Below are 26,499 nucleotides of genomic sequence, written 5' to 3' on the forward strand. Positions count from 1 at the left end.
TCCTCCTTGTCTAACTAAGGAGCAACTGGAGGAACAGCTACATCCTTTACCTGCCCATGATTATTTTGAGTTTTGCACTGCTGATCCCAGGTGAGGATGAGCTGTTTGTGCGGGTTTTCAGGTGCTTAAAACCTAATTAAGGTATTTTGGACATACAAAATCACATATTTTTTCCATCAAGCCCTTTTTGTTAGTTTTGTTATTTACTTAACGTATTTGTGAAAAGCTGGATACATATGCAGAGGCAATGCATTCCTGCCCTTTTCTTTTACACTGGTGATTTTGAAACAGATTTTTTTTTTTATATGAATAGGACATAATTTTATTGGAAACCCTGATGTTTCTTTTAACTTTCATCGGTAAAATGCAACAGACTGTTTATCGGCTGTGAGAAAGAGTCACCCTAGGGCGAATGTCACAGAAGTTTTTTCATGAGTGCCATTTGAGCTTAGTTGCTTTGTATGCTTACGTGTTTTTGTATTTATTTCATGCAGTTTTTCAAATAATCCAGTTTTATTCATTTTTGTCTCATTCAAGACTAAAAAAAAAAGAAATAGTGGTTCATTTAAAATCAGTCAGAATTGCTAGTATTTTTATATAGTTTACTGAGTATCGCAGTGGTAAAATACGATTCCCTTTCGAACAAAACAATTTCTGGAAGAGAAGGAACTTAACCATTAAAATAAACAAAATACCCTGTATGCTACATCTGCATGTGTTCTGGAAAACTAAAGTATAAGATCCATCTTGCCTGTCTTAGCCTATCTTAGCGTGCGATGAATCATCCTCCACAGGCACCAGATTCTTTCCATTGACTACAGAGAGATCCTGGATGTTTATTGCTGACCAGCTTTTAATGTTACAGGTGACCCCACCCAGAGCAGATAGTCTTTCTTTTGTAGGGAATTGTTCGTGGCAAATTACACTTGGAATGGTCTGGTTCCTGGGCTGATTTTATTTGAAAGGATACTGCCGCTTCTTGCCACCACTGTGTTATTAGATGGTTAACTCTGACTATATAGGTTCTCTCAGAATCCATTCCACGGTCGGAAAGGAAGAAATGTCTGTTTAGCGAAGCTTTGTGGGAGTTGCCTGACCTAGGCAGTTACACATATGTGCAGCAACTAAATAGGTGCTTCGGCTTTTCTGGTAGAACCACAAAGGATGTGAAGTTAGGAAAGAGGATAGTATAGTCTGATTGAAAGTCTTTGTAGTTACTTACATTTTTCTTCTGAACCTCGTCATCCATATTTCCAAATGGGTTTCTTTAAGGCTTCTGTCCTAGCTGTTGATTTGATAAGGGGAAAATATCAAAGGCAAACCAAAAATTCTCTGAAGAAGTGTCTCTGTCTTCAGTGTGTTTAGCTGCACAAATGCCAGGAAATGGTTAAAAGATTACAATTTTAATTTTCTAGAGCAATTGTTGGCATAAGAATTTAGGGAGTCAGCCATCTTAGAGAAGAGAAGGCACTGACAACAGTTGTACATATAAAGTTCATTTTTCTCTCTACTTTTATGTGATGAAATTTGGAGTACTCAAAAACCTTGCTGTTCACTCATTTAATTGCATCCATGTCAGGTTACTGCTGAAAGATATTGTGGTTTTTCTCTCATGCTGTGTTATTTGTCATATACTTTAATATAGCTAGGGACAGAACATATGTATATATATAAAAAAGTTTGTTAGACGGCATATATGACACAGGAGATCCTTCTGGTAGAGGGATGAGGACATGCTTAAAACTTTAAAAATTCGTTTGCCTTGAAGAGCAGATCTTGGTGATTAAAAGTAACAAGTGTGAAGAAAATAAAGCTGTATTTCTTATAGTGTTTTGCTATTAGACTTCAGGATGCAGCAAGCAAAGAATACACATTTTTAAACTTTTTTTTGACCAATGGTATCTCTGATATGTGTTACTTGGATTGTCAGTTTCCTTGAGTCCTGTGTATAAGCCCTGTAATAAAATAATGGTCTGGGAGAAAAATGTTCTCTTCCTCCTGAGTTTTGGATTCATGCTCTCTTCTGCTTTCATAAATTTAAACTCTCTAGAAAAAAATGTATTCATAGAAGTTTGAATTTTTCAGCATGACCTGTGTACATCTGTTTATGGTTTAGCTCTTTACGTGTTCACACACTCTAGAATATACAGTAGACTTTCAGAAATTGTAAGTTAGAGACAAGATTAATACAGTGAGTCTTAGTGTCTTATGCTGCGGCGAACTCTTTTCTGACTATAAAGCATTGTGTTGCAGTAATCTGTCATGTTATGGACAGTTCACAGAATTTCAGAATACTCTCTGTGGATGTGTCTTCATGCCATTCCAGCTAACAAGAAGAGCTAAAGGACAAGGTGGGCAAGTTCTCTCTACAGTGCCCTCTGTCTTTCACCAATTAGCTTTTTTCTAGATCCTGTGCTGTGTGCATAGTGGCAACCAATCCAGAGAATTCAGTGATAATAAAAACATTAAAAGCAATTTAAATTAAATTAAAAGCAAACTTCATGTTACCTAACAAGAGAATGATTTGGAGAAGCTACTCAGTGAAGAGGATCTGTTTGTTGGAAAGAGAAAGGGGCATACAAATGTTTTGATGCAGAAGCAGACAAATTTGCCTTAAGAGCTGTAACATCTCAGTTTAACCCCATCCTGTGTAACTCTAGCTAACAGAAGTTTCTTCAGCTTCAGATTTCTTCAGCTATGGAGTACAGGCTTTTTTTCACAAAACACTCTGTTAGACCATAAAACTCCTTGTCAGAAATTGATGCCAGAAATGATGGAGGTTGAAAACGGTTAAAGAGCAGTTAGACAAATACTTATTTAGGCAAATATTTATCTATGAAAACCTATTAAACACAAGGATACAAGTTCTGTCTTACAGAGTCCCTAGGCTGCAAGTAGCTGAAATGATATACTAGGTGAAGTGTCAGTGTATAGTTTCCCATTTTTAATAAACTTTCTCTAAGCATCCTCTACTAGTTGCTGTTCGAGAGAGGACTAGAGAGGTCTAACTATAGCTGTTTCTACATTTTTATTTCCGAGGTCATCTCACCCAAGATGACAAAACAAACAAGATATGCATATCAACTCCAGTTTCTCTGTTTTTGCAGTCTAAAGGTTATCTTTAAGTTTACAGTGTCTTATTATAGGCAAGCTATAAAACTTCTTAAAATTTCATTTGATTAAGTAATGTCGTTACTGTATAATACTTTCAATTACATCCATTTCAGTAAAATTTCATAAAGTGACTTGCATTGTGTTTCGTCCATTTTTTCGGATTCATCTGATTCACCGCATTACATTTATTCTCATGTACATTGACATCAAAATACAAACAAAACACTGTTTCTGTGACTGATTCTACGGCCTTTAGGGATGTTTGCTGGATAGACACACTATCTATAGCTGATAATAAAGACTCTGCCTTCCTGACAGTCTATCTTGTTCTCGGACTCCAAATACTAACTATTTTTTCCAGATACTCTTTTTTGTCTGCATGTAAATGTTTCTGAGTCTTCTAAAACTTGAGTCAAGTGATTGAGCTCTGGCCCTGCAGGATTTGGGTCATCCCTTGGGACTGGCACTGAATGCTGAGTGCTAGGACTCAGCAGTAGTCTTGTGAGGTTATGACAGTAAAGAGATCTGAACAGGAGCTTTGCCTATGTGAAAGCCAGTCAAATAGTTGATGCCGTGCCACGTATCACAGACAGTGATAAAGCTTCTTGCAAACAGTGCTCCTCCTTTTCCCTTCATAACTGCTTCCCAACATTTTACTCGGGATTATTGTAGGCAAATAGCATTAATGCTGTAGGATGGCAGTATGCACCCAGGAACTGCAGCTCTGAAAGGGCAGTACCTTTAGAGGTTCAAGGGAACCACCACTACTATGTTCTGGATGGAATGAGTGACGGTCTGTTATCACAACTGCATAGTGTTTCTGCTTCTCCTCTGCCAGGCAAATTGTGCTCATTGATATCTGTAAAAAGGAAAGGCTAAGTTAATTTAAAATTATGCCAGTTCCGTCCACTATGTGAATGACCACAGAAGGTGAGAGGCAACAGGATGAAGGCCAGTGGATTTTAGCTTGACATGACGATGTAGATGATGAGTTATCCGTTTGAACAGAAATTACTATGTACTACATGAATGGATGGAGGAGTTTGTTTAACACTCCAAAATTTACATGTAGAGATCTATATATACATGTAAGTATATATGTTTATATATATACACACACACCAGGATTGATAAGTTGATAAGTATTTTACTAAGATGTGATGACTTTTTATAGTTTACATGTTGCTGTTTACATTGTAGATGACTATTTAAAATTGCTTTCCTGTATATGAATCTTTTTACACAATTCTGTTAAAAGATACTTTGTAGAAGAAGTAAACTATTAGAATCTGTTTGTTATTAAAATTACTATAAAAGTAAGGGCTTAAAGACATGATAGACTAAGTATTATAGAAATACACGTAACCTGAAAGATTGAATACCCTTGAATGCACAGCTGAAAACAAAGAAACAGTGTGTTGTACTGAAGAAATGTGTACGGTCAGACTCATCTGGGTTATTTCCATAGAGATTGCTCTAAGTGATATCCCAGAGATGCCAACATCATGTGCAGTGCATCTGTCCAAAACATGATATGGATGGAAAGCAGCATTATAGACAGCAAACATATGGCAAAATAGAATCACCTGTCTGATTATAAAACTAACCATGCAACCTCAAAATGGAATTTCAAATTCTAAATGAAATCTATGCTGGTAGATACTTGAAAAAAGGAGGAGGCACACAGGGTCCAGTGGCCCTTCTGTAGGACTGAGCTGGAAGGCAAAATCCTGAAGAGCAAAAGCTGTATTTTATCCAATAACTGCTAAATACAAAGTACAAAAGTAGAGCAGGAATGTTTCTTCCTAGGAGAGGATATTAGCCACAGAGTGCCTGTGGCCCTGTGAAGCCCTGTGCATTCTTTGCTGCTCAGTCATGCTGGTGAGTTCTCAGTAGATAGGTGAAGAGGGAAGCCAGGGTGGGGAGCAGCAGTTGGAAGTCAGGTGTCTGAAACCCAGAGTAAGAGACAGTATTTTATGTGCAGGCCAGTGCTAAGCATTTCCGATTTGCTAGGTTTCGTTAGCTTCCCATTTAGAGAGTGAATTTTAGGCACAATGCACACTTTGCTGGGTAAGAAGCCTAAGACAGGGGTCTGAAGCACTCAGTGATTAGGCTTTTATACACTAAGCACTCTGACAGCTAACTTGCATGCATATGAGAACCAACTCTTTATTTGTAGAAGTGGCTCCGTCAGAGAAGGAACCCATAATTGCTAAGCATTGTTGTAGTCATGTTTCTACAACCTTCTACCCTGATACATAGCAATAGTAATGGACAGACAATCCTATTTTATTGTGCTGCTGTGCACATCAATATTCTACTGTGCACAAGCATGCTTTTATATTTTTGTATGTTTCTGCTGATGTGAATGAAGTTCTTGAAGATGTTAATAATGTATAGCAACAACATTGGATCCCTTATTTGCAAGGTAAATTCTAAATCTCTGCTTTCCAGAGTCCTGTTTGTACATTTCAGACTCAGTTTTTTCTTACTAATAAATGCTTAATAACCATATCAAATGTTTCTCTGTTTCAAAAGATACTCACTCTGATAAGCCTAAGCTGAAAATGTTAGAAAAATATTATGTTGTGTACCAGGAAAAGATTGTGTTGCCAAAGCGGATGAAACAGATGGCGTTGATGTACAAGCTAAAGGAAAACAAGGAACGAATAAGTCTTTGTATTTTCAGTTCTGTTTCACGATGGTTATGTGTCCAACCATAAGGTTCTAAATTACTGCAGAAAAAAAAAAAATCCAACTATATGATGAAGCTGTTTGCTGTGCACTGAGACAGAGAAGAAGTGCCACAATAATGTAGTGGCTGGGACACTTGTCTGAGTCCCAGTCTTTGATCTATGGAAAATTTTAGTATTTTACAAAAACTGAAGATGGATAAAACACGGAAATAGTTGTTTAGACTTGGAACTGAAACTCAGTTTCTCGATCTCAGATAATAATAACTGGGCTGAAAAATAATTTCTGATTTTTGTCTTGTGATTTCTGGTTTTGTCTTGTGAATCTTCAGCACTTCAAGTGTATAGACCTCATTTAATTTAAACGTCAAAGAACATGAAACATAAGAATAGTCCTGTTAACATGACAGAGAAGGAAGTTTACTTCTTCTTGGGAGCCAGCAGTTATCAAAGAGACTTCTTCACTGTTCCAGTCATTAGGCAGCACAGAGACATTTCTTCCAGCAGAGCTATAGATTGCCACAATAAAATTTCCTCTGCATACACTTGTAGGCCTTTTTAAAAGATTTTTTTTTAACTGTATGTAATTATGAAAAGTGTTAAATTTCATCTTTTTTTTTGCTTTGAAACCGATGAGAAGGAAGCTGGCTTGTTTTGTCTGCTTTGCATCTTGGTGGTAACTCCACAGCGACCCTTGAGATATCTTGTGTTGCATGTGCAGACTGGAGGTTTGCAAATCTGATCACAGAGGATTCTGCAGGGTTTGCAGAACCCCATGACAAAACACAGCCGTGTGCCACCACGCTCATTTGGTCAAGCTGTCTACTGGTTGCTTGCAAGCGGTCCGTAGCTGTGTGACATCTGTGTAGGCTGTGGCAGATGAGGGAGCATGCCATGCCTGTAGCGTCTTTCAGCACTGCTTTGTGTCAGCAGCATAGCCCTAGCCATGCCCTAGCAGGCATTTTTGTGGTTACCTGCTTACAGTTCACTCAATGCTATTCCCACCCTAGAATATCAAAATATAGTGAGTATCTATGGATGAAATACCTCTTCCTTAGAATGAGAAGGTTTATCCTCTGCATGCTGTAGAAACACTCCATAGCTGGCATTTGCAAAACATCTAAATGAAAAAAGCCCTCTAGTTTTTTTAAAATATTTCTCCTGGCTACAATATCAAACACAAGTTTGGTGGGTTTACAAAATCATTGGTTAGTTATTGACAGCACTGCTCTTTATTGTCACCTTCTAACACCCAAAGTGGAATTGTCCTGGTTTCGGCTGGGACAGAGTTAACTCTCTTCTTAGTAGCTGGTACAGTGCTGTGTTTTGGATTTGGTGTGAGAATAATGTTGATAACACTCTGATGTTTGAGTTGTTGCTAAGTAGCGCTTATCTTAAGCCAAGGACTTTTCATTTTCCCATGCTCTGCCAGCAAGCAGGTGTGCAAGAAGCTGGGAGGGAGCACAGCCAGGGCAGCTGACCTGAACTAGCCAAAGGGGTATTCCATACCATGGAACGTCATGCCCAGTATATAAACCGGGGGGGAGTTGGCCGGGAGGCGCGGATTGCGGCTCAGGAACTAACTGGGCATCCATCAGCGGGTGGTGAGCAACTGCATTGTGCATCACTGGTTTTTTTCCTTCCCCCCCCCCCCCCCCCCCCCTTCTTTTTGTTGCATTCCTTTTCATTACTATTATTATTATATTTCATTATTACTATTGTTAGTATTATATTTTACTTTAGTTATTAAACTGTTCTTATCTCAACCCACGAGTTTTACTTTTTTTTTCCTTCCTTTCCTCCTCCTCACCCCACTGGGAGGGGGAGGGGGAAATGGCTGCGTGGTGCTGAGTTGCTGACTGGGGTTAAACCACGACAATATGGATGCATATTTGAAAAAGAAAAAAATACTTAATTTGTAGTAACTGTGTTGCTTTGAGCTGCCACATGTGTGGATCCTGTGATCCAACCCGTATTTTTGCTCTTTCTCACTCATTGTGAAACCTGATTCTGAACTAGCTGTGGGATTGAAATACAGTTGCAACTGTGTATCTGTTGTCTCCTGCTGCTGCTGGTGAGTTTGTCTGAAGACAGGCCATGTGTGGCAATAGTATTGCCAATACAGGTATTTTAAAGTTATGGGCTTGTGTTCAGATATGTTAAAAAACCTGGCATAATACATAGGCATCATTGAAGGCAGTTTAAGCCAAACTGTTTTATATCACAGTTGCAGGGGTTTAAAGCTTGTACATGCCATGACTCACAATAACTTAGCTGATGGGTGGTAATTCATTGAATTACTTCAGTTTTATTGTGGTTTGTGGTGTGCCAACCCTGAGGTTTTTATCAGGCACATTAAACATTTACCCCTGGAGTGGGATCTATGCCAATAAATTCTTGAAGAATCAGAATTATTTTAGGTAAGTACCTGTTCTTTCTTTTGCTAGAAATGCTTTGGATTTTCCCAGTAATTGTTCTTCACAACTAGACGTTGCATATATATTGATACACATGTATGTCAGATGAAGTTGATTTATTTGTATATAATTCAGTGGATTATCTTGCCAATTATTAGGTTATTTAATCTTTCTTAAAGGTGGAAATCTCTTTAAATACAGTGGCAGCTTGGCAACTGCCCTTTCACTGGGAGCTTTTACTTACCTTCTCCTGAGTCAGAGACAGAAGATTTTCTTAGCATGCTCAAGAAGTTCCCCAAAAACACTGCTCTTATTCATATCTCTTAAATCATGAAATATTAGACTTAAAGCTTTGATCCTGCACAATGGAAGCATATGCTTTGCAATTTAGGGAGACAAAACAAACTAGAAATATTTGTCTCAGTTCAGAATAAATTTCACAGTTGCATCCAGGAACTCAGTTGTTCAGTTACTTTTTGTCATATATATAATTAGGTATGTATACGTAAAGACTTTGATATGCTTGTTTAAGGTAGCTGTTTCTCAAAGAAGATGAGAATTGCAGTGTGATCCTTCTAGTTTGACTTTTTTCCTAGTCCTGAACAGAATAGTAAATAACAGAAAATAAAATTGTTTCTTGTTGCAGCCTTTATCCTCATCTCTACTCAAGAGCATACATTAACTTTAGAAATCCTGAGGACATCCTTCTTTTTAGAGATCGCTTTGATGGCTATGTCTTCATTGATAATAAAGGTTGGACTATTTGTAAGATATTAAGTGTATATATACATATACCATTTCAGAACATTAATTTACTTCCTTTTTGCTAATTATGCCAGGGTTCTTTTCTCAATATACAGTTAATGACATAAAAATATGTTAAAATGTAGCACTTAAAAGATAATGAAGTGCAAAATATATTTGTCCATGCAGTCTTGCTTGTCTCTGTGGTGTGCATGCTTTATCTGCATTCTTGTACCTTAAGCAATACACTGTCAAGATCCTATTAAGATAATTATCTTATGCAAGCTTCACAATTCATCACAACAGTAACTGAACACATTGTAAGCATGAATCGTTAAATATTCAGTGTGTTTCTGTGAGATAAAGTTGTACCACTTAATCCTATTTTGAAAAAGCAAGATGAAAACTTGACTTCATCATTTTGGTTGCCCACTTTGAGATATGTACAGCTTGACTGTTTAGATCGTTTGCAGACATCTTGAGTTGAGTTCCAAGAACAAGAGTGGCAAAATTGGTTGCCATCTTTAAAATGTTCAGTCTGCAAAAGTTTGCCCAACAGTAAAGAAAAATTCTGTAATGTAGGCGTGGATAAATCCAGGTCTCCTACAGTAGCGTGAAACTGCCATAGCCAAGAAATGGTGCTTGCCCTTTAGCAGTTCCTTGCCTCATTCACTCATACCTCTGTAAAAAATGGCATGGGTTGTATAAAACAGATACAGATTTCTGGGTTTCTTGTATAGACATTATCTATTCTGTACACTCAGTGTTGCAGAGGTCCTGCAAAAAGTCCTGTCCACTCTTACTGGAGAGTTGATCTCTAAAGAAGCTTTCTGTCAAACTAACAAATTCCTCTTCAGCATTTCCTACCTGACGTATTTTATAGGCTTCTAGCTCAGTCAGATTTGGATGGATTTTCCTAGAGATGGAGAACAACACATTCCTTGCAGTGTGTGATTCACAGATTTCAAATTCTGGGTGTTTTGGATGAAAAACTAGAAAGAAACTGTTTTTATGATTCTACCAAGACTTCACTTTGCCTAAATTAAGCACGTTCTTCAGTGTTAGGCTGGACTGAAGCCAGAATATTCTGTACGTTGCAAAACTGAGCTTGGACACAGCTGGCTCGTTTGGCACGATTGACTGTGCAAATAAAGAGCACAAGTTTTGATCAAAGGTGCCCTCTGGCGAGGCTTGTGGCAGCATTGCATTTATGAGGCTAAAATTAAAACACGGATTACCAGGTTCAATAAGGTTAACAAATGTTCTAGCAGATTTAAGCCAAGTTTTCAGTGGACTTGATCAAAGTGTAATCTTGAACCTGCTGCAAGTGGAAACCAGGCAAAATTCAAAAGCTACACACAGTTCTGACTCCAGTCCAAAGCAGAATCCACTGTTTAAGGCAGAACTCAAAACAAAGAATCCATGCCAGTAAACACAGGCAAGAAGTTGCGTAGTCCATCGTAAACAGAAAAAAAGAAGTTTCACACAATTCTACATGCTGAGTTTTACAGTTTTGGTTCTGAAAGAAGGTGGTATGTTTTATTATTACATATTACCCAGCATTTATTTATTTTTTAAGCTTTTTGGCAACAGAACTTTACAGAAGCAACTCAATTGTTTCAGATTCATTTCCCAGTAGTACTTATCACTTGTCAGGCTGAGATTTTATGTAAATTTTTCTGATCAGTGACTATCTGTGAAGAATTAAAAGGGAATTATAAATGATAATGCAAGAATTTTATTGTGCAACAGTACTCATCTTCATTTTGACAGTCTTTGTTAGGATGTCCAAAAAATATTTAATGTTTATGTATATAATTAAAATATAAATGTATTTTGTTTTGAACCTAAAATACTGCTACATGTAATTTTTCATTAGAAGTTTAGGATTGGATTGTAGAAACACTCACCTTTGATTTCAAGTAACACTGCCCAACACAAGTTTCAAGAGTTTTGAAAATCTTACTTGAATATAGGGAATGTTTCTCCCCCTCAAAAAATTAAGCATTGTCTCTTTTAAGGTTTGGAGTATCCTGCAGTGGTTGAATTTGCTCCATTCCAGAAGATTTCAAAAAAGAAGCTGAAGAAGAAAGATGCCAAAGCTGGGAGCATTGAAGACGGTAAACATATTTTCTTGGCGTCACAGTGGAAAATAGATTCCATTTCTGTCATGCATTGCAAAGTATTAACATAATTCAAAAATTTTTCTTCACAGATCCAGAATATAGGAAATTTTTAGAGAGCTATTGTGCTGATGAAGAGAAAATCTGTGCCAATCCTGAGATTCTTTTGGGAGAGATTGAGGCCAAAACAAGGGAACTCATTGGTCTGTTTTCTTGATTTTTCTTGTTATTGAGAATATTAAATACCTTATTTTTATATCTTTATGATATTACCTGCAAGAGCTGACCTGTTCAGTCTAACAGATTGAGATTATCGCAGTTAAATTTTTGTTTTCCAGCCAAATAGTGGCAGGAAGCACCCCACCTATTCTTTTAAGTCTCTACGCATGGAATCACTTGACTTCAGTGGAAGTTTTGCATGCACAGTGGCTTCAGACATAGGTCCTTAATACTTCTGAATACTTACAGATGTATTAAAAGATGGAAGATTTATTTTAAAATATAAAATAGCTGAATACTTAACAATTGATCCCTGATATTAGCTGCTTTTATTGAGAAACATGAAATGATCTCTCTTTGTTCTCATGGTCAAGATTCTGCAAAAGCTTTGAAAGTAAGGCAACACCTTGTTTTCTGTATGCATGCAGCATGATTTTCACAGTCTCAGGGGGAATCTTTAGTAAGATCAACACTGAAGTCTTCAATGCTAGTATGCAGCTTTCAGGATGACATGGAATATTGATGTGCTGTATCTCCAAGTGACAACATGCAGAACACTTACTCTTTCCTTAGGTGTGACAATCGAGTAGGAAAAAAAAATCAACCTTCGCTATTATTTCTTTACAGTGTAAAAGTAGCCACCTCTTAGAATCATACTAGGATCATAGAATCATTTAGGTTGGAAAAGACCTTTAGGATCATCGAGTCCAGCCGTAAACCTAACACTGCCAAGTCCACCACTAAACCATGTCCCTGAGCACCACATCTACACGTCTTTTAAATACCTCCAGGGATGGTGACTCAACCACTTCCTTGGGCAGCCTGTTCCAGTGCTTGATACCCTTTCAGTGAAGAAATTTTTTCTAATATTCAATCTAAACCTCCTCTAGCGCAACTTGAGGCCATTTCCTCTTGTCCTATTGCTTGTTACTGCTGTTTGAGAGTTGAGTGGAGAGATTTGGAACTTAAATAATTTAGAGGAAATGGAAATGTTAGAAGTATGGTCATTTAGATAATTCTGTTATCAATAAAACTTGTTTGTTGCTATTCTAGATAGGGAAGTTCCCCAACAATTTTTATTTACCCCAAATCTTCCCTAGTATTTGACAGCAGAGTAAAAGCAGTAAAAATTTTCTAAGAAGTTTACAATTTACAGAAAGTTTACAATTTCAAGAAAGTTTTATTGACTTAAAAATATTCTGTCAATGAAAATGATTAGTCTTGAGAGTTGCAGGTTTCTGAGTAACAGTATTGGCTGAGGGCAGCTTTACAGTAGGAGTTTTAATGTTTTGTTTCTGTTAAATCACAGGAAATCAAAGTAGTTGCTTTATTTTTTCTGCTATTCAAAACTGTGGTCATTGCTATCAATATAAAAACAAAGATTACTTCAGTGGATAGCATGTTTATAGCAAAATTATGTAAGGGTTTAGTTGTACGTCCAGTTTCAAAAGTGTTCTTCCTACTGAAGTCAATGAAAGACGTGCCCAGGACTTTGTTGGCAGAATTGGGTCTCACATTCTCAGCATTTCTCCAGGTAGCGTTACCACAAACCAACATACATCACATCAGATGCATCACATCAGATGCATTAGCTCATCAGTTTCAGTGTGACAGAGAGATATAAACAGATTTTCTCTGTAACAAGATGAAGATAAGCTCATTCTTCTGGCTTGTTTGTAGAGAGCAAGATAAAATATAAGTTATTGCTGACACAAGTCTTCATTTTGTAATTTATTTTCTTTTAAAATTTCTTAAACATTTTAAGAAAAACCTCTTAGATTTTTATTTGCAGTAAGGCCCATAAAAAAGATGGGTAAGATTCAGGTTTGATAAACATTCTTTTTTGCCCTCCTCTTTTGATAGTACTCATCACACTGCCTCTCTCCCTTGAACTTCAAGTTATAATTTCTGATTAAACCTCCTGCATCACAGCCTTAGTCATGACTAGGGTCAAGTTCTGGACTCCCAGTACAGCTTATCCTTTCCCCAGACTCTCCAGTTACAATTTGTGATCACTTTCAGCATGTAAAAGTGCCCAGAGGCGGACACTGCTCAGACAGGAGAACTTACGGGAGCAGGAGAGAGAGGCAGAGCTGCAGATCTGAGGGACTGGGGACCTAAAATTTGTCAAAAATTATGGGCAGGTGGGAGAGAGGGGGGGGGGGGGGGGCAGCGTGAGAAATCTAGGAATAGAGGGAGGAAGATCTCAAATCAACAATCTTTTTTGGTTGTTGCTTTTGACCATTGATATTTGCTAAAAATAAATACTGAACCCTATCAAGCCTTCCCATTTATAACTGCGTAACAGGGTTTTATCATTAATGAATGGGTTGCCCCCAGGATATTCACACTTTCGAGACAAAAACATTCAGATGTTTTTGGGATATGAATTGTGTCTAGATTTTGGCTATGCCATTTCAAATTTGATGAAAACTTTTTATTTCTTCCCTTTTTTTTTCTTTTTTTTTCTTTTTTTTTCCCTTCCAAATCCTGTCATGCATTCCAATAGTGAAATTTTCTTCCGATTTGAGGAAGAATCCTATACATAACTGTAGAGCAATTTCTAGTAGTAAACATCTTCTGTAACTATCCTGGGCCATCTAAGACTGACAAAATTTGTTGTAACTACTCACAGCTGTAAGTACATGCATTCAAGTTTGAATTCAGTACTGACAGTCATGAATGCTATACATGATACAGAATTTGATTATGTTCTCCAAGTTTTTGTAGAATCTGAGGATGGTTCAGGCAGGTGGCTTCGGCTAGATTTCAGAGTGTAGAGACAGCTCTGTAACATAAGAATGTCTGTATGATCCAGTAGATGAGGCATTTTATTTGTTACTTGGGAAGCCAGAGTTTTAGTGAATCTGCTGATACTTTGCTATGTAACCTGGGACAAACTACTTACCTCTTATTCATCCTGTTTTCCCATGTAGAGGTGAATGCTAAATGGTAGTTAAATGGAAATGTTATATGAGAACGAAAATGTTTCCTTCATGATGTACTTTGAAATCTGGGATTAAAAAGTGCTATGTGAGATTACAGTAATGTGGGCTGTATATGAACAACAATATAGCTAGGTTTTGATGTACGAAATTAAAATGTAGGAGTAGATTCTGAACACATTTCTTTCCTTTTTGGTGAAATAACCATTTGATGAGCAAGAGAAAAAAGCCATTCTCTTGAACTGAAAAGATACGATTTTTAATTAAACATTAAATAATCAGGCAACATATCTCTGTTGCTTCTGACCCTAACAGCAAAAAAGCAACAAAGTGTTTCTAAAGCAGAGTGATGGGAATGCTTTCAAAAATATATAAACTAAATAGATTTATTAATTATTTAGCTCCCTTGCAGATAAAGCTAGAAAAAAGAGGTTAGTACTAAAGTAAAGAAATGAGTACATATTTTAGGAGTTGAACACTATATCACAAATTTTTTGTGTTTTAGCTAGAAGAACAACACCCCTTTTGGAATATATTAAAAATAGAAAATTAGAAAAGCAGGTACGTTCAGACTTTTGCCTGAAGTTCAACATTTATGTTTCACATGGTTTTCCTTTGGACAATTTACAATTAATCATTTTGAACTCTTCAGAGAATACGAGAAGAGAAAAGAGAAGAACGAAGGCGGAGAGAATTGGAGAAGAAACGTCTGCGGGAGGAAGAGAAAAGGAAGCGCAGAGAAGAAGAAAGACGTAAAAGAAAAGAAGTGGAGAAGCAAAAGAAAATTTCTGAAAAAGAAATAAGGATCAAGGTACCTTAATGAAAAAAGATTATTCTTCTGTTGAAGTTATCCAGAAGTTCCTTTGGTATCTCACTGTTTATTTAGTGTACTACAGTACAGTGTGGAGGTACCAAACCAGTTTTGACTGGAAGGGAAAGTAATGTAGAGCTTTGACTAAGTAGCATTGTTTGAAAGCGTGACTAATTGCCTTAGGTACAATGATGTGCTGATGCAGTTATGACAGGTAACTCAGATATCTTTATACAACACTGCTGCATTCTATGCCAACATAACCTGACAGAACCAAATTGTTCTGTGCCAACATGTTGGAAGATTATTGCAAATATGGCTTTAACACTTTCTGTCATGTAAATCTTCATCTAGCCATGTGTGAGGAGAGTTTTTTGTGTTTATGCTCAGAACTGATGTATCTTAATAGTATGCTTTAACCAAGTTATAACAAAGTCTTGCTAATTTCAGGCTGTGCTGCCTTGTAACAATCTGAATGGATGTGCTTTTAATGACTTCACTTAGGCAGGTGTATTTTGTGCTATTAAGTCTGGACATTTAAAACCATATTTGTATAAGACGACATAGATAAAAACTATTCATCTAAACTAAATTTTGTGGTATTGGAAAGGCTTTGTAGGCTGTTTTGAAGAGGAAAATTGGTATAAGAGTCTGTAGCTTAACGCAAGGATGCACAGACTCACTCCAGATCTTGTGGTGGGGAGAAACCACAGAGCTGTGTACTTCTTTCCTCTTTTCTTCCTGGACAACAGTTTCCTTCACCTGGATGTATAAAAATAGTAAGTTCTGAAGCCAAATTACAGATTTTTCATATCTGGGCATAAAGAAAAACACTCTAGAAGTTCAGAAGAAAACGGACTTACTTCTTAAAATGTATTACTCAAAATTGGTTGTCCAAAAAACCGCAGTATTTATGACCTATCTGTGGTGTTGTGACCTTGAAAGCTAGTTCTGTCTCTGAATGAAAAGACAAAAATTACCTGAGAGAAACATTATAGTAGTTTTAAATATTGGAGAAGAATAACCTGTGCTCATTTCAGAAAAACTGGTGGAATGAAAAGACTGATGAGATGTTCTGCTTATTCCTGAAATGGTAGAGAAATAGTTTGAGACACTTGGTCCTTCTATAAAGATTGTTCCTGTAATGCTAGACGCTGCTCAAGCCCTGTGTGGGTTATTTATTGTGAGAGGAACAGACTTCTTGAAAATGTTAATCTCCAAGGGGAAAATGTAATGTGATCTTTTCTGCTAATATCGTAATTTTTTCCTCAGTCTGTATTTCTGTCAGGGTGTATTTATACTAAGCACCTACTTCTATATGCCAGTCTATCCCAAGTAGTTCATGTGGCACACATTTTGTATAGAATATTTCAAGGAGTGAAGTATTAATCCTGCTCTCTTTGTAGTATTGTAGAGGTTCTACTTCTTATTGGCAGTAACATTGAGCTCTGTTATATGATTTCTAAGAAATCGTAGACCATAATAATGTCTTTATGTATAAAACTCAGGAGAGAAGAGTAGGTAAGTGCTTTCTCCAATATTCTCAGCATATTTAAAAGTGTGCAGTTGAATGACTGTTAATGACTGTCACTCCTTAGCAAAAGTAAACTGCCCTTTTTAAATAACTTTGAATTTCATACTTTGTAAAATACATTCCTAGCATTTAAATAAGATATCTTCAATCTTAATAGGTTACTGATATATTTAATACATTGTTAAAATGTCTGTTACAACAGAGGAGAATGATTTTACATCATAATATAAACAAATATCTCTTAGCTTCTCAAGAAGCCTGAAAAAGGAGATGAACTGGCCAGTGAAAAGCACAAAGAAAAAGGTGAAGAAGCTGACATTGAGGAGAACAAATGGGATAAATCACCTGGATCCGGGAGTATAAAATCCAAATCTTTGGAGGGTTCACTAAAAGACCTTAAGGAAAAGTAAGTACTATTTATCTTTTAGGCTTCAATTTAGATCCTACATACTTTCATCTCAAGGCTTAAACATGATATAAATGGTGCATTGACTGGGTGTTTTGTCAGCAAAGAACTGATTTCATTCTGTGTGTGAACAAATCTCTCACTGTCCTTTTTGTAAAAGGTGTTTAGTAACAGCTTACTGACCTGATGGCAGTATTAGTGGAGGCAGTTTGTTATTTGTGAAATATTTTGAAATCCCAGATTGGAAGGATTTCTGCGTGAAAAGTCATTCAGCGTTTCATTGTTATTTCACCTGTTCCCCATCAAGAGCTCGGGTAAGGCCCTCCTTCCATTACTGATGTCAAAGACTAAATTGGCTAGGATGCCTTACTTTTCCTTCACACTTGCTTTTGCTGCAATAAACTTATGAATGTGTTTGATAAATGGGACAATGGCAGAATAGTTAAGGTGTGAATGATAGCCTTATGAGAGATACATGCAGAAGGCTGTCTCTGTCTCCTGCTGCCTTGTTGTGTTACATACGTAATTGTAGGAACAAGAGGTATAGCTCAGTTCTATTACTACTGTAGCCTGGAAATGCCTTACAAATGTTTTCAGCAGTTGGTTCTCTCTCTTGTCCTTTGACACGTGTCCCATCGCAAGCAGGATTCACCCATAAGACACGTAAGATACATAACTAAGAATAATATGCTGCTGAGATAAATAATACTTTGTTCTTCAGTAGAGTTTTTCAGCTAAGCTCTCAAAAATACTTTGCAGTACATAAGGACAAGCTTGAGCATTTAAATAAGTTATCTAAGATATGATATATGAAGTATTAGAGGAAGTTTGGGATTGCGCTCTAGGAGCCTTGCAGGCTACCTGCCTATTCTGAGTAGTTTAAATTTTACCTTTGTCCACACAGGTTCTTGATTTTTATGAAAAGTATGCAGGAGCTGCAAATGTTCTCCTAATGGTAAATAGAAAAATAACGAAACTTTGAACACTGGAAAATAAAACCACTGAATTTGCTAATTGAAGAAATCATTCAGCAATAATATCCTACATGCGTTATTCATCTTTTTTTTGTCTCTAAGGACTTCAAACATGGGCTCAGTGTTTCAATATGTTGAGTATGTCCTGAAAGATGCTGAAAACTTCCATTTCCTATTCTCTAATGGAAACTGAAAATATTTAGCAACTCTTTCGTTGATGTTCTTCAACAAAGGAAACAGAACAGGGTCAACAGAAACACTTGCAGGGGCAAGTCAGTTGTTTGCTAATAAGGCTTTTTATGTATTAAGCTTTTGGTGGTGCCATGTAATATTTTTACTATTGATCCTGTAAGTTTAATAAGGCATTAATGTAGATTTTCCAGGTGTAAAACAGAATCCTTTTGGCTGCGCAGGTACAGTAAGTGTTACCTTGTCTTTCCAAGTGCTCATTTCATCATGATTATTAGTGGGTGTGATTAGGTAGCAAGCTATGAGCTGTTTCAGCTGGATCGAGAATTAAAGTTGAAACTCCTTTGTCACTGACTCAGAAATCAGTAATAAACTGTAACTTCCAACTCTGCATGCAGGAGACTGAATTGCCTGTTTGAAACCATGTTTTAAGGCTCAGTAGCAATAGCTTTCTACCACAAATTAAAACCTCGGTAGGTGCATGAGTGTACATGGTCACATACAGATTTGAAACGATACCAAACAGCAGTATCTCTGTAATTGTGATTGATTCAGGTGTCTGTGACAGCTGGGACATTGCTTCCACTTGGTGAATGTGTTATGCTGTCAAAAGCACAGTCTTGCGAAATGTTGAATAACTTACATGTCATTCAGGTTTTGTTGCTGACCTCCAGCTCTTCCTGAGATGGGGCCCCTGTTTTGGCAGCCCCACCAGTGCCCAAGTTCCTGGCAGAGGCTGACAATTTTCGCAGTTCTGTTATTTAAAAAAAAAAGTGATACAGAAAGATACACTTTTATTGATATTAAGCCATTCTAAATGAGAAGCATATCACTATTTGATGACTACACTATTAGAAAATCTCCATCCTCTCTGATTCTGTCTGCTGATTCCCAAAATGCGAGCAGACTGTCAAAAGCAACTTTCCTGTTTCAATTTTAAGTATTTATAATATGTAATATATAAAAAGAAACTGCCTGTATTTGCTCCTTTTAAAGTTCTATCTATTCTGTAATCTTTCTTCATTATTTGCAGTTTGGCTGTATGAGAGAAGCACCCGCTTGCTGAACAGGAACAATGAAGTGAATAAGAGAGCTGAGAATTGTATCAGACAGGCAGCAAAATGTTGCAAACTAATAGTCTTTATAATATAAACCCATTGCAGCGTAGCAGAAATTAAGTATTATGTTGTGGTAAGGTAATGGTCTTTCGCCTAAATAAAATATGCAAAGGTAGGCTAAATTACTTGGAGACGTAATAAACAAGAGCCTGGAACATAAGTATTCATTTTCACAAATGCCTTCTGCAAGTTGCAATGTCAGTGAATAATTTTTGTTAAATAGTGTCATAAAACTTGACAAATTGATACACGATACCTGCACAAGTCCTCAGGCCCTGAATGTTCCCGTTCAAGGGAATACTCATACGTGAGTCACCTCAAGAACAGGCCACAACAGCTAATCATGCCGCATGTGTTTGTGTGAAGAGGATTGGGGCACTATTTATGGGATTGCAGAGAGGGATAAAAGTTGAAGAATGGGCCTTCCACAACAGTTGCACAAAAGTCCGATTTTGTTTGCAAAGCTTTGTCTGCTATTTTGAACTGAATGCATAGTCAAGGGCCGGACATACACGGATGAGACATTCAGCAAAATTGCACATAACCCCTTTTTAATGAGAAGAAAACAGCCTTGCCATACAATTGATCTAAATACTGTTGAAGTCAAAGGAAGGCTTCGTATTGTATCCTTCAGCAGCTTTTTTTTACTGTTAATTGCTTGGATTTTCTTTCTTTTTATACATACTCATAGGTCACAAAATGATAGTGACAAAGAGCAAAGAGATTTGGAGAGAAGATTTCGAGAAAAAGAACCTGAAAGACAAAGGTATCGATTGGATGATGGCAGAAAGCATAGAGCTCACTATGAGTTTGACAAGTTTGTGAGAAGGAATGAAGAAGAGCTGAAATGGGGGAAAGGATACAACCAAGACAGAGGAAAGAAAGGGAACTACAACTACAGCTTCACTGTGGAGGCAGTAGACAAACTGGGTAAAGAGGACAAGTGTGATGACATGGCATCCAAAAAGGAGCGCATAAGAAATAAGGTTCTTTTATTCATTTAGGATAATCTTTCATTAGTTAAATATGCTTCAAGATCACAGGTTTTACTTTTGCAAACTCAGCATAAAGATGCTTTTTCTAAAAAAGCAATTCTTTATTTCATTTTCAGTAAAACCCAGACTTCTTTCTATTGTTATCAGAGGACAACAGCAGTTAAAATAAGGTTACAGGTCTCTGCTCATTCATATTTACAATATATAGAAGACTTTCTGTCTTCCTTTCAACCCTAACATTTTTAGAACGCTATTCTTGGAAGCCTTGTATTTTATGAATGTATTAAAAATCGTTATACTTCTGATCTGTAGTGAAATTTAAAAACTGTGGCATGCTAGTCTTTTAAAAATGTACTTCCATTACCCAGCTCATAAAGTAATTATATTATGGATTGGCCAGGCATTGCTCGGTAGAGGAACTATAAGGATTTAAATAAATAGCTAATTTCGAGACCATTGTATTTAGAGGGTGTGAATGTGCAAATTCTTCAGTATTGTATACCTGCCAGTACGAAAAGGCTGCCGTTTGATTAGGCCAAGTTATCCTCATGGTTGTTGTCAGGGAGAGAGCAGGTGCAAAACCAGGGCAAGCGGGGCCTGTAGCAGGGTGTGTAGTAGAGCTGTCCCTTGTTGTCTCCCAGAGACATGGGCATCATTTTTCTGACTGTCTGATTTCACGGATGTGCCAGGGTCTTTTCAGGAGGTGGTTCTCCTTGTCACCCTCATTCTCTCTCCCTTCTGATCCTAGATTTTCCACAAAAGATGACCGAAACACTGTTTTGTGTAGAAATTTATTCTGCATGTGAAACTCTTCTTTCAAACCAAGTGACTGATCTGTGATGTGGGCTAACGCTGACAGGGAGTGAACTGGTCACGTGCAGAGTGAGTCTGTGTGGAGTGTGCGTAGAGCAAGTTCAGGTGGACTCGCTGTGCGTGCCAAGCAAGTCACCTTGTGCAAACACAGAAAGCCTGGTGTGCCCCGCTTTTTGTTTATGCAACCGTCAGCTGGGCAGTATGGGTGAGATTTATCTGCATATACACATTAGCCACTTTCCACGTACAGCAGCGGCTCAAGCTGTAGAACAGTCGGAAAGGTGGCTAGTTCAGAAACAGGACGATGGGAAAAACAATTTTCCTCATGCTTGCCACGCTGCTCTTGAAATCTGGCGAAATAATCTGCGACCTTGGAACTGGATGGTGGGTCTTGGGGGCCTCTTGTCAAGCCTTAAGAAGCCGCCTCATTTTTATTTCTTCCCATCGCACTTCTGGTAGCTTGTGGAGTCTCTGGATTAGTCCACACGTCAAGTGCTAGATTTGTTGCCTAAACAAAATAAGCAATATCAGTAAAGTTTTTTGCAGTGTGGTGACTTTTTCCTTAGAGTATTTATCACAGAGGTAAGAGTTAGGGGCTGAGTTTTCCAACTTACCTATAGAATTAACAAGGCCAACACAACTTTTTAGGCAGAGATAGAACTTCTTTCTGAAGTTCATAAGAATTAATTAGAAAATGGGAAATTTCCAGTGTAAGTAACAGTTGTGCTAGCTTTCATGCCAGCTGCGAGGTACGGAGTCTGTGATACGAAAAATCGTTTGGACCCTTTATCGTAAACTTTCCAATGGGCACTGCTTGTCAGAGGATCTAGTTTTTTGCAGCTGTTTGTGATGTAGAAAGATGTATGTTACACATGTCATACCACACTACAAAGCACTAACTAGAATGATCTAGTTGTATGGCCTAATAGTGAATCTTGATATCTGGTCTAAAGAGATGGAGAAAAAAGTGGAGCAAAGAAGACAAAGGTGAAGGAAAAAGAAAGAAAAAGGGAAAATGCATATTGGGAATAAGAAAAAAGAATGAAAGAACAAAAGACCAGAATGAGTTCAAATTATGAAAGCAATTGAAAATTTATATAGTTTGGTGTAGGACAATTTCAGTGCTCTGCCACTGTCTTAAAATAAGCTGTTTAATTTTGTTTGCTAAACTTAACACAAGACCTTGGTCAAAAAGCTCAGGTTTTGGTGAATGGGTTGCTTCGTAACATTAAAAACTGGTATTCGTGAGAGTAAATACTCTTAGTAGGAAAAGACTTCTTAAGCAGAGTTTCTAAACAGTATGTTTTATTATTGAAATTTCAAGAATTAAAAGTGCTCTCAAGAGCTATGGAACATCACCATTTGCAAGTTTGAGGTGTCTTTTCCTTGTAAACTGGCTCCTTCTTCCATTTTCCAGTGATAAAATCAGCATGTGTATGACTGGGTCATTCACAAAGCCTGTGCATGCCTAAATTGTACTTACTTTGTTTATTATGAGTGGGTGAATTGCCCTGCTCTCATACTCAGTATGGAAGGCATGATCAAGTGGAGCAATAACTGTGCAATTTTATTTTGATATGTATAATTCAAGTGTGCATTCCATGTTTAAATTGTGGTAACGATTGATGATTTGAAGAGCACTGCACACGTATCAATTGGTAAAGTTCAGTTGAGGATAATTTGGCTGCTACCTGCTAAACTGTTCTCTGGTTTGTCTTATTTTTTTATGCTTACATTTAATATTTGTCATTCATCTGCAGAGTTGCAAGTGCACGGGCTATTGTTCTTCTCAGTTGATGTTAGTGAAGGTAGCAACACTTTTCAGATTTTTACCTGTAATAGCGTGTTTGATATTTGTCTGCAGTATTTCTCCTTGTTTACGTCAAATGTGTCATAGGATCTTTAATGTTTACAGCTTTCTTCATTTATTCAAAATGCTTGGCTCCCAAGAATAGTGTTATAAACAAGATAGATACTAAATACTCAGTCAATTTTCATTACACTCCATTTTTTTCCTGGATCTTATGAAATGTAAAGTGATTTAACACAAAATCTACTCTCTTCACAAACATTCATCACTTTAAAATCCCACATATGTATCCCACACAGGTTTCTCAGGGCATTAACCACATCTCCTTCCTTCTAGGATCGCCCAGCCATGCAGTTATACCAGCCAGGAGCTCGCATTCGAACACACATGGGATCTACAAGTAAAACCTATGACTGCAGTGGGAAATCCTTTGAAGATGCTCTTGATAAAAAGTATGAGGCAGATAATTCAGCTGGAGGTGGTTCTGAGAAGAGTGAAGAAGCAGAATAAAACAAACTGGAGGAAAGACTTGTGAAAAGGGGTGAACTTAAGATTCAGTGTCATCACAAAAAAATCCATAGGTCCAGAACTCCACGGGCAATTGCACCAACAAAATTATAATAGCTCTGCCTCTTACTTTCTGTAAAATAAAGGGAAGAGTGACTGGAGACGTATGAAGTGTCTTACAGCAAAGGAATATTGTTGCTTTTTTACAAAAAGCAGCGCAAACAACACTATTTGCCTAATTTAAAAGCAGTTCAATATTTTATTAGATTTATCTTGAAATAGAAAACCTCTAATAGTTTTAAGGGAGTATTTATATAAGACTTTTCAGAAGCTATTTCACCTTTTCAAGTCTAAAGAAATGAAACGTAGATTTGCATCAGTTTGAAATCTGAGGCACTTTAAATGTGTTTGGTGCATGACATGAGGGTCCCAGCACCCCTTTCTGCAGGTGGCAGCGGCAGGGGCTGCTGCAGGGAGTTGCAGTCGGGCTCGGTGGGACCGGCCCTGGGAGGAAGCTCTGGAGCCAGTGGTGTTTGTAGGATGAGGCCCACAGTTTGCACAGTTGTGAGAAGTGTCTGTTGGTATCTGTACCTCATTGTGTTTACATTGTTTTTCAATTAACTATAGCGTCAGATAAGTGTTAGTAAAGCTACCAGTATGTTGTTAGAGAGTTCGTCATTTTCTGAGCCACTTTTGCCTTTTATGTTTTAATAGATTCTTGTGCTTAAAACAGAAGAAAGCTAACGCAAACCTCAGCACTTAAACAATATATCTGGTTTTAATAAATGAGCTGTTTTTTATGGTTTTGACACTGACTTTAAAAAAAAAAAGTGGTTGTACAGTGATGACTTTTTATATGCTAATGTTTCATGTAAGTCACGGTTGCAGCATTTGGAACATGTATGATACATGAACGTTCTGCAGTTCTGTTTGTTAAAAAAATAAACACACGTGAATGTCAACTGCAAACTACCATTTTGTAAGATCTAGGCCAAATTCTGCCCTCTGATGCAGGCACATATATATATGTGCGTGTATGTATTTATATATCTTCCATTGGTTTCAATGATAGCCGCGTGTTTACGGAAGGGCAGAATATGTTCATTTATCTTTCATGGCTGAAAATGTCTCAGTTGTCTGCAACTGAGACCTGCTTTGTCACTGAAGTTAAATAGTAAGATATTAATTTATTTTTACATCCTCTATGAACATTTTATTATTAAGCATAACATCTAATTGTTCTAGACTGAAAAATTATTTATTGTATTTTCCCAGATATTAAGCATTAAATAGAATAAAAGCAAAAAGATTTTGACTATGATTTTGAGACGTGATCTTCTGCAATTTTTTCATTTATTACTCTAGAAAAATTAAGTGAGATGCTATGCTACTTTGTATTCTTCCGAAGCAGATAAAAACACAGTTGAGAAGAATTTTAATATGAAGCTGCCAACTAAAATTACTTCGAGCTTAAGTAAAACTGCTGTTAGAGAATTATTTGGGTTTAGCTCCATCTAAAGTTTATCTTGTTTGCCAAGTTTATCCTGACTGCAGAGAAAGGATTTTGTCTTGGCATCCTGGCTGAGTCAGGTCGGGTTAGCACGGGGCAGGCTTTCCCCTCGGTGGTCCAAGGAGAAGGAGACTTGCCAGGAGAGTCCTCCTGCAGTAGCGCCAGGCGGAGCTGAGATCTTCACCACATGAGGGTCTGCTCAAAAGCAAGTATTTCCCACCCACTTGGATGCCCAGGGGAGCTGGAGGAGGGGTCTCACCTGTGAGAGGGACCCGCAGGACACAGAAAAGCAGCGATTTCGCACATGCTCACAAACTCGAGCTTGGTATCTTTTGGCCAACGGCGGCTTCCAGGCTACTCCCCCACCTTCACCTGAGTGCCTAGGTTATGAGGACCTCTTGATAGCATTATAGGTAATTGACTAAACACAGTTTATTTAGCAGTAATTTTCCATTTGGAGCTTCTTATTTTCCATCTCTTCTAGTTACCAGAGAGTGGACGTCAAACCTCGACTCAGTAAAAACTGTCAGGCTTTAAACATCCGTGTCCATCAGGTCAAGCTGCCATGCCGTCACTGACTGGGATGCCTGCGGCCTGTTCACTTATTTTTGCTTTCTTGTGAATGCAGCCTCCTGCACAGGGGGGCAGAGAGCCTGGCCTTTGGCTTCTGTATTTACGTGGAAGGAATATTCAGGACATTCCAATTTGGATGTGGATGTGGTCAGCGTCTGCACCACGGCTGCATCCCGAGCCGCGTCCTGAGGAGCCCCCGCTGCCTGACAGCTTGGCTGCACCACTCAAGGAACTCTTGGGACGACCTCTCTTACTCAGCAGGTACCGGCATCTATTCCTCCCGCATCTGAGAGGGCTAGCGAAAGGTACCGGCCACCACCAGCAGGACCTGAGCATTTCTGTAGCCATGCAACACCTGCCACAAGCAGCTCAGGAGAGAGGGGAGCAGCAAGGCAGCACCGGGAGCACCCGGAGCCCAGGGCGTGAGGGAGCACTGCCTGCAGGCTCTCCGCTAAAGTGTGACCCTGAGGAAACGAGAAATGCCTCCTGCCAGCGGAGAAAACGCCACTGCTGAGCTTCCCCTCTCTGTGCTGATGGCCATCACGGGCAGTGCCAGCAGGGCTGCACGGGCCTGCGGGAGCAGAGGTCGGGTTTGGGATGGGGGCTTGTACAGCCGTATCTGTAGGGAAGACTGCACCCCTCGCCTGACCGGGGCTCGGGGTGGGGGGCACTGCCCGCTGGAAGCCAGCGTGTACCTCATGGTAACGCTGCAAAATACGATGGCTGAAGAAGCAGAATGCATTTCCAAGTCCGTGCCTCAATCTCTCCTGCACGGGGATGGAGGAAGGCCCGAGCCTGCTCCCCTCGCCAGGGCGACCAGGCGGGAGGAGCTGCCACCTGCTCTGTGCTCGCCCGTTCTTCTACGCTTCTCCCGATGACACCAAATAAACGCAGGCTCGCAGCCTGTCTTTGTGCAAACTCAGCGTGGCGTGAGAGCTTTATTGCCACAATAGTAACTTTGTTTTGCAAATTCAGCTTTGCTGAAAGTAGATACAGCATCCCTG

The 26,499-nt window shown here is 38.3% G+C and overlaps 1 protein-coding gene across 1 annotated transcript; it reads left to right on the forward strand.

The window, feature by feature from the left end:
• Positions 1-24,733, forward strand: UPF3A (UPF3A regulator of nonsense mediated mRNA decay). The gene is made up of 8 exons (XM_050902828.1): positions 1-90; positions 10,990-11,088; positions 11,184-11,294; positions 14,761-14,816; positions 14,908-15,066; positions 16,846-17,006; positions 19,979-20,273; positions 23,242-24,733. Exons 1-8 carry the CDS (start codon positions 57-59, stop codon positions 23,413-23,415), a joined length of 1,089 nt encoding a protein of 362 aa, XP_050758785.1. The 5' UTR covers positions 1-56; the 3' UTR covers positions 23,416-24,733.
• The last annotated feature ends 1,766 nt before the right edge of the window (positions 24,734-26,499 follow it).

This window comes from Gymnogyps californianus, chromosome 1 (assembly GCF_018139145.2).
Source record: "Gymnogyps californianus isolate 813 chromosome 1, ASM1813914v2, whole genome shotgun sequence".
In the NCBI taxonomy this organism is placed as follows: domain Eukaryota; kingdom Metazoa; phylum Chordata; class Aves; order Accipitriformes; family Cathartidae; genus Gymnogyps; species Gymnogyps californianus.

Coding starts and splice junctions, on each gene's coding strand:
- UPF3A (XM_050902828.1), top strand. CDS start 57: ATGATTATTTTGAGTTTTGCACTGCTGATCCCAG. Junction 11,295..14,760: donor CAAAACAAGGGAACTCATTG/GTCTGTTTTCTT, acceptor TTTGTGTTTTAG/CTAGAAGAACAACACCCCTT. Junction 17,007..19,978: donor CTAAAAGACCTTAAGGAAAA/GTAAGTACTATT, acceptor ACATACTCATAG/GTCACAAAATGATAGTGACA.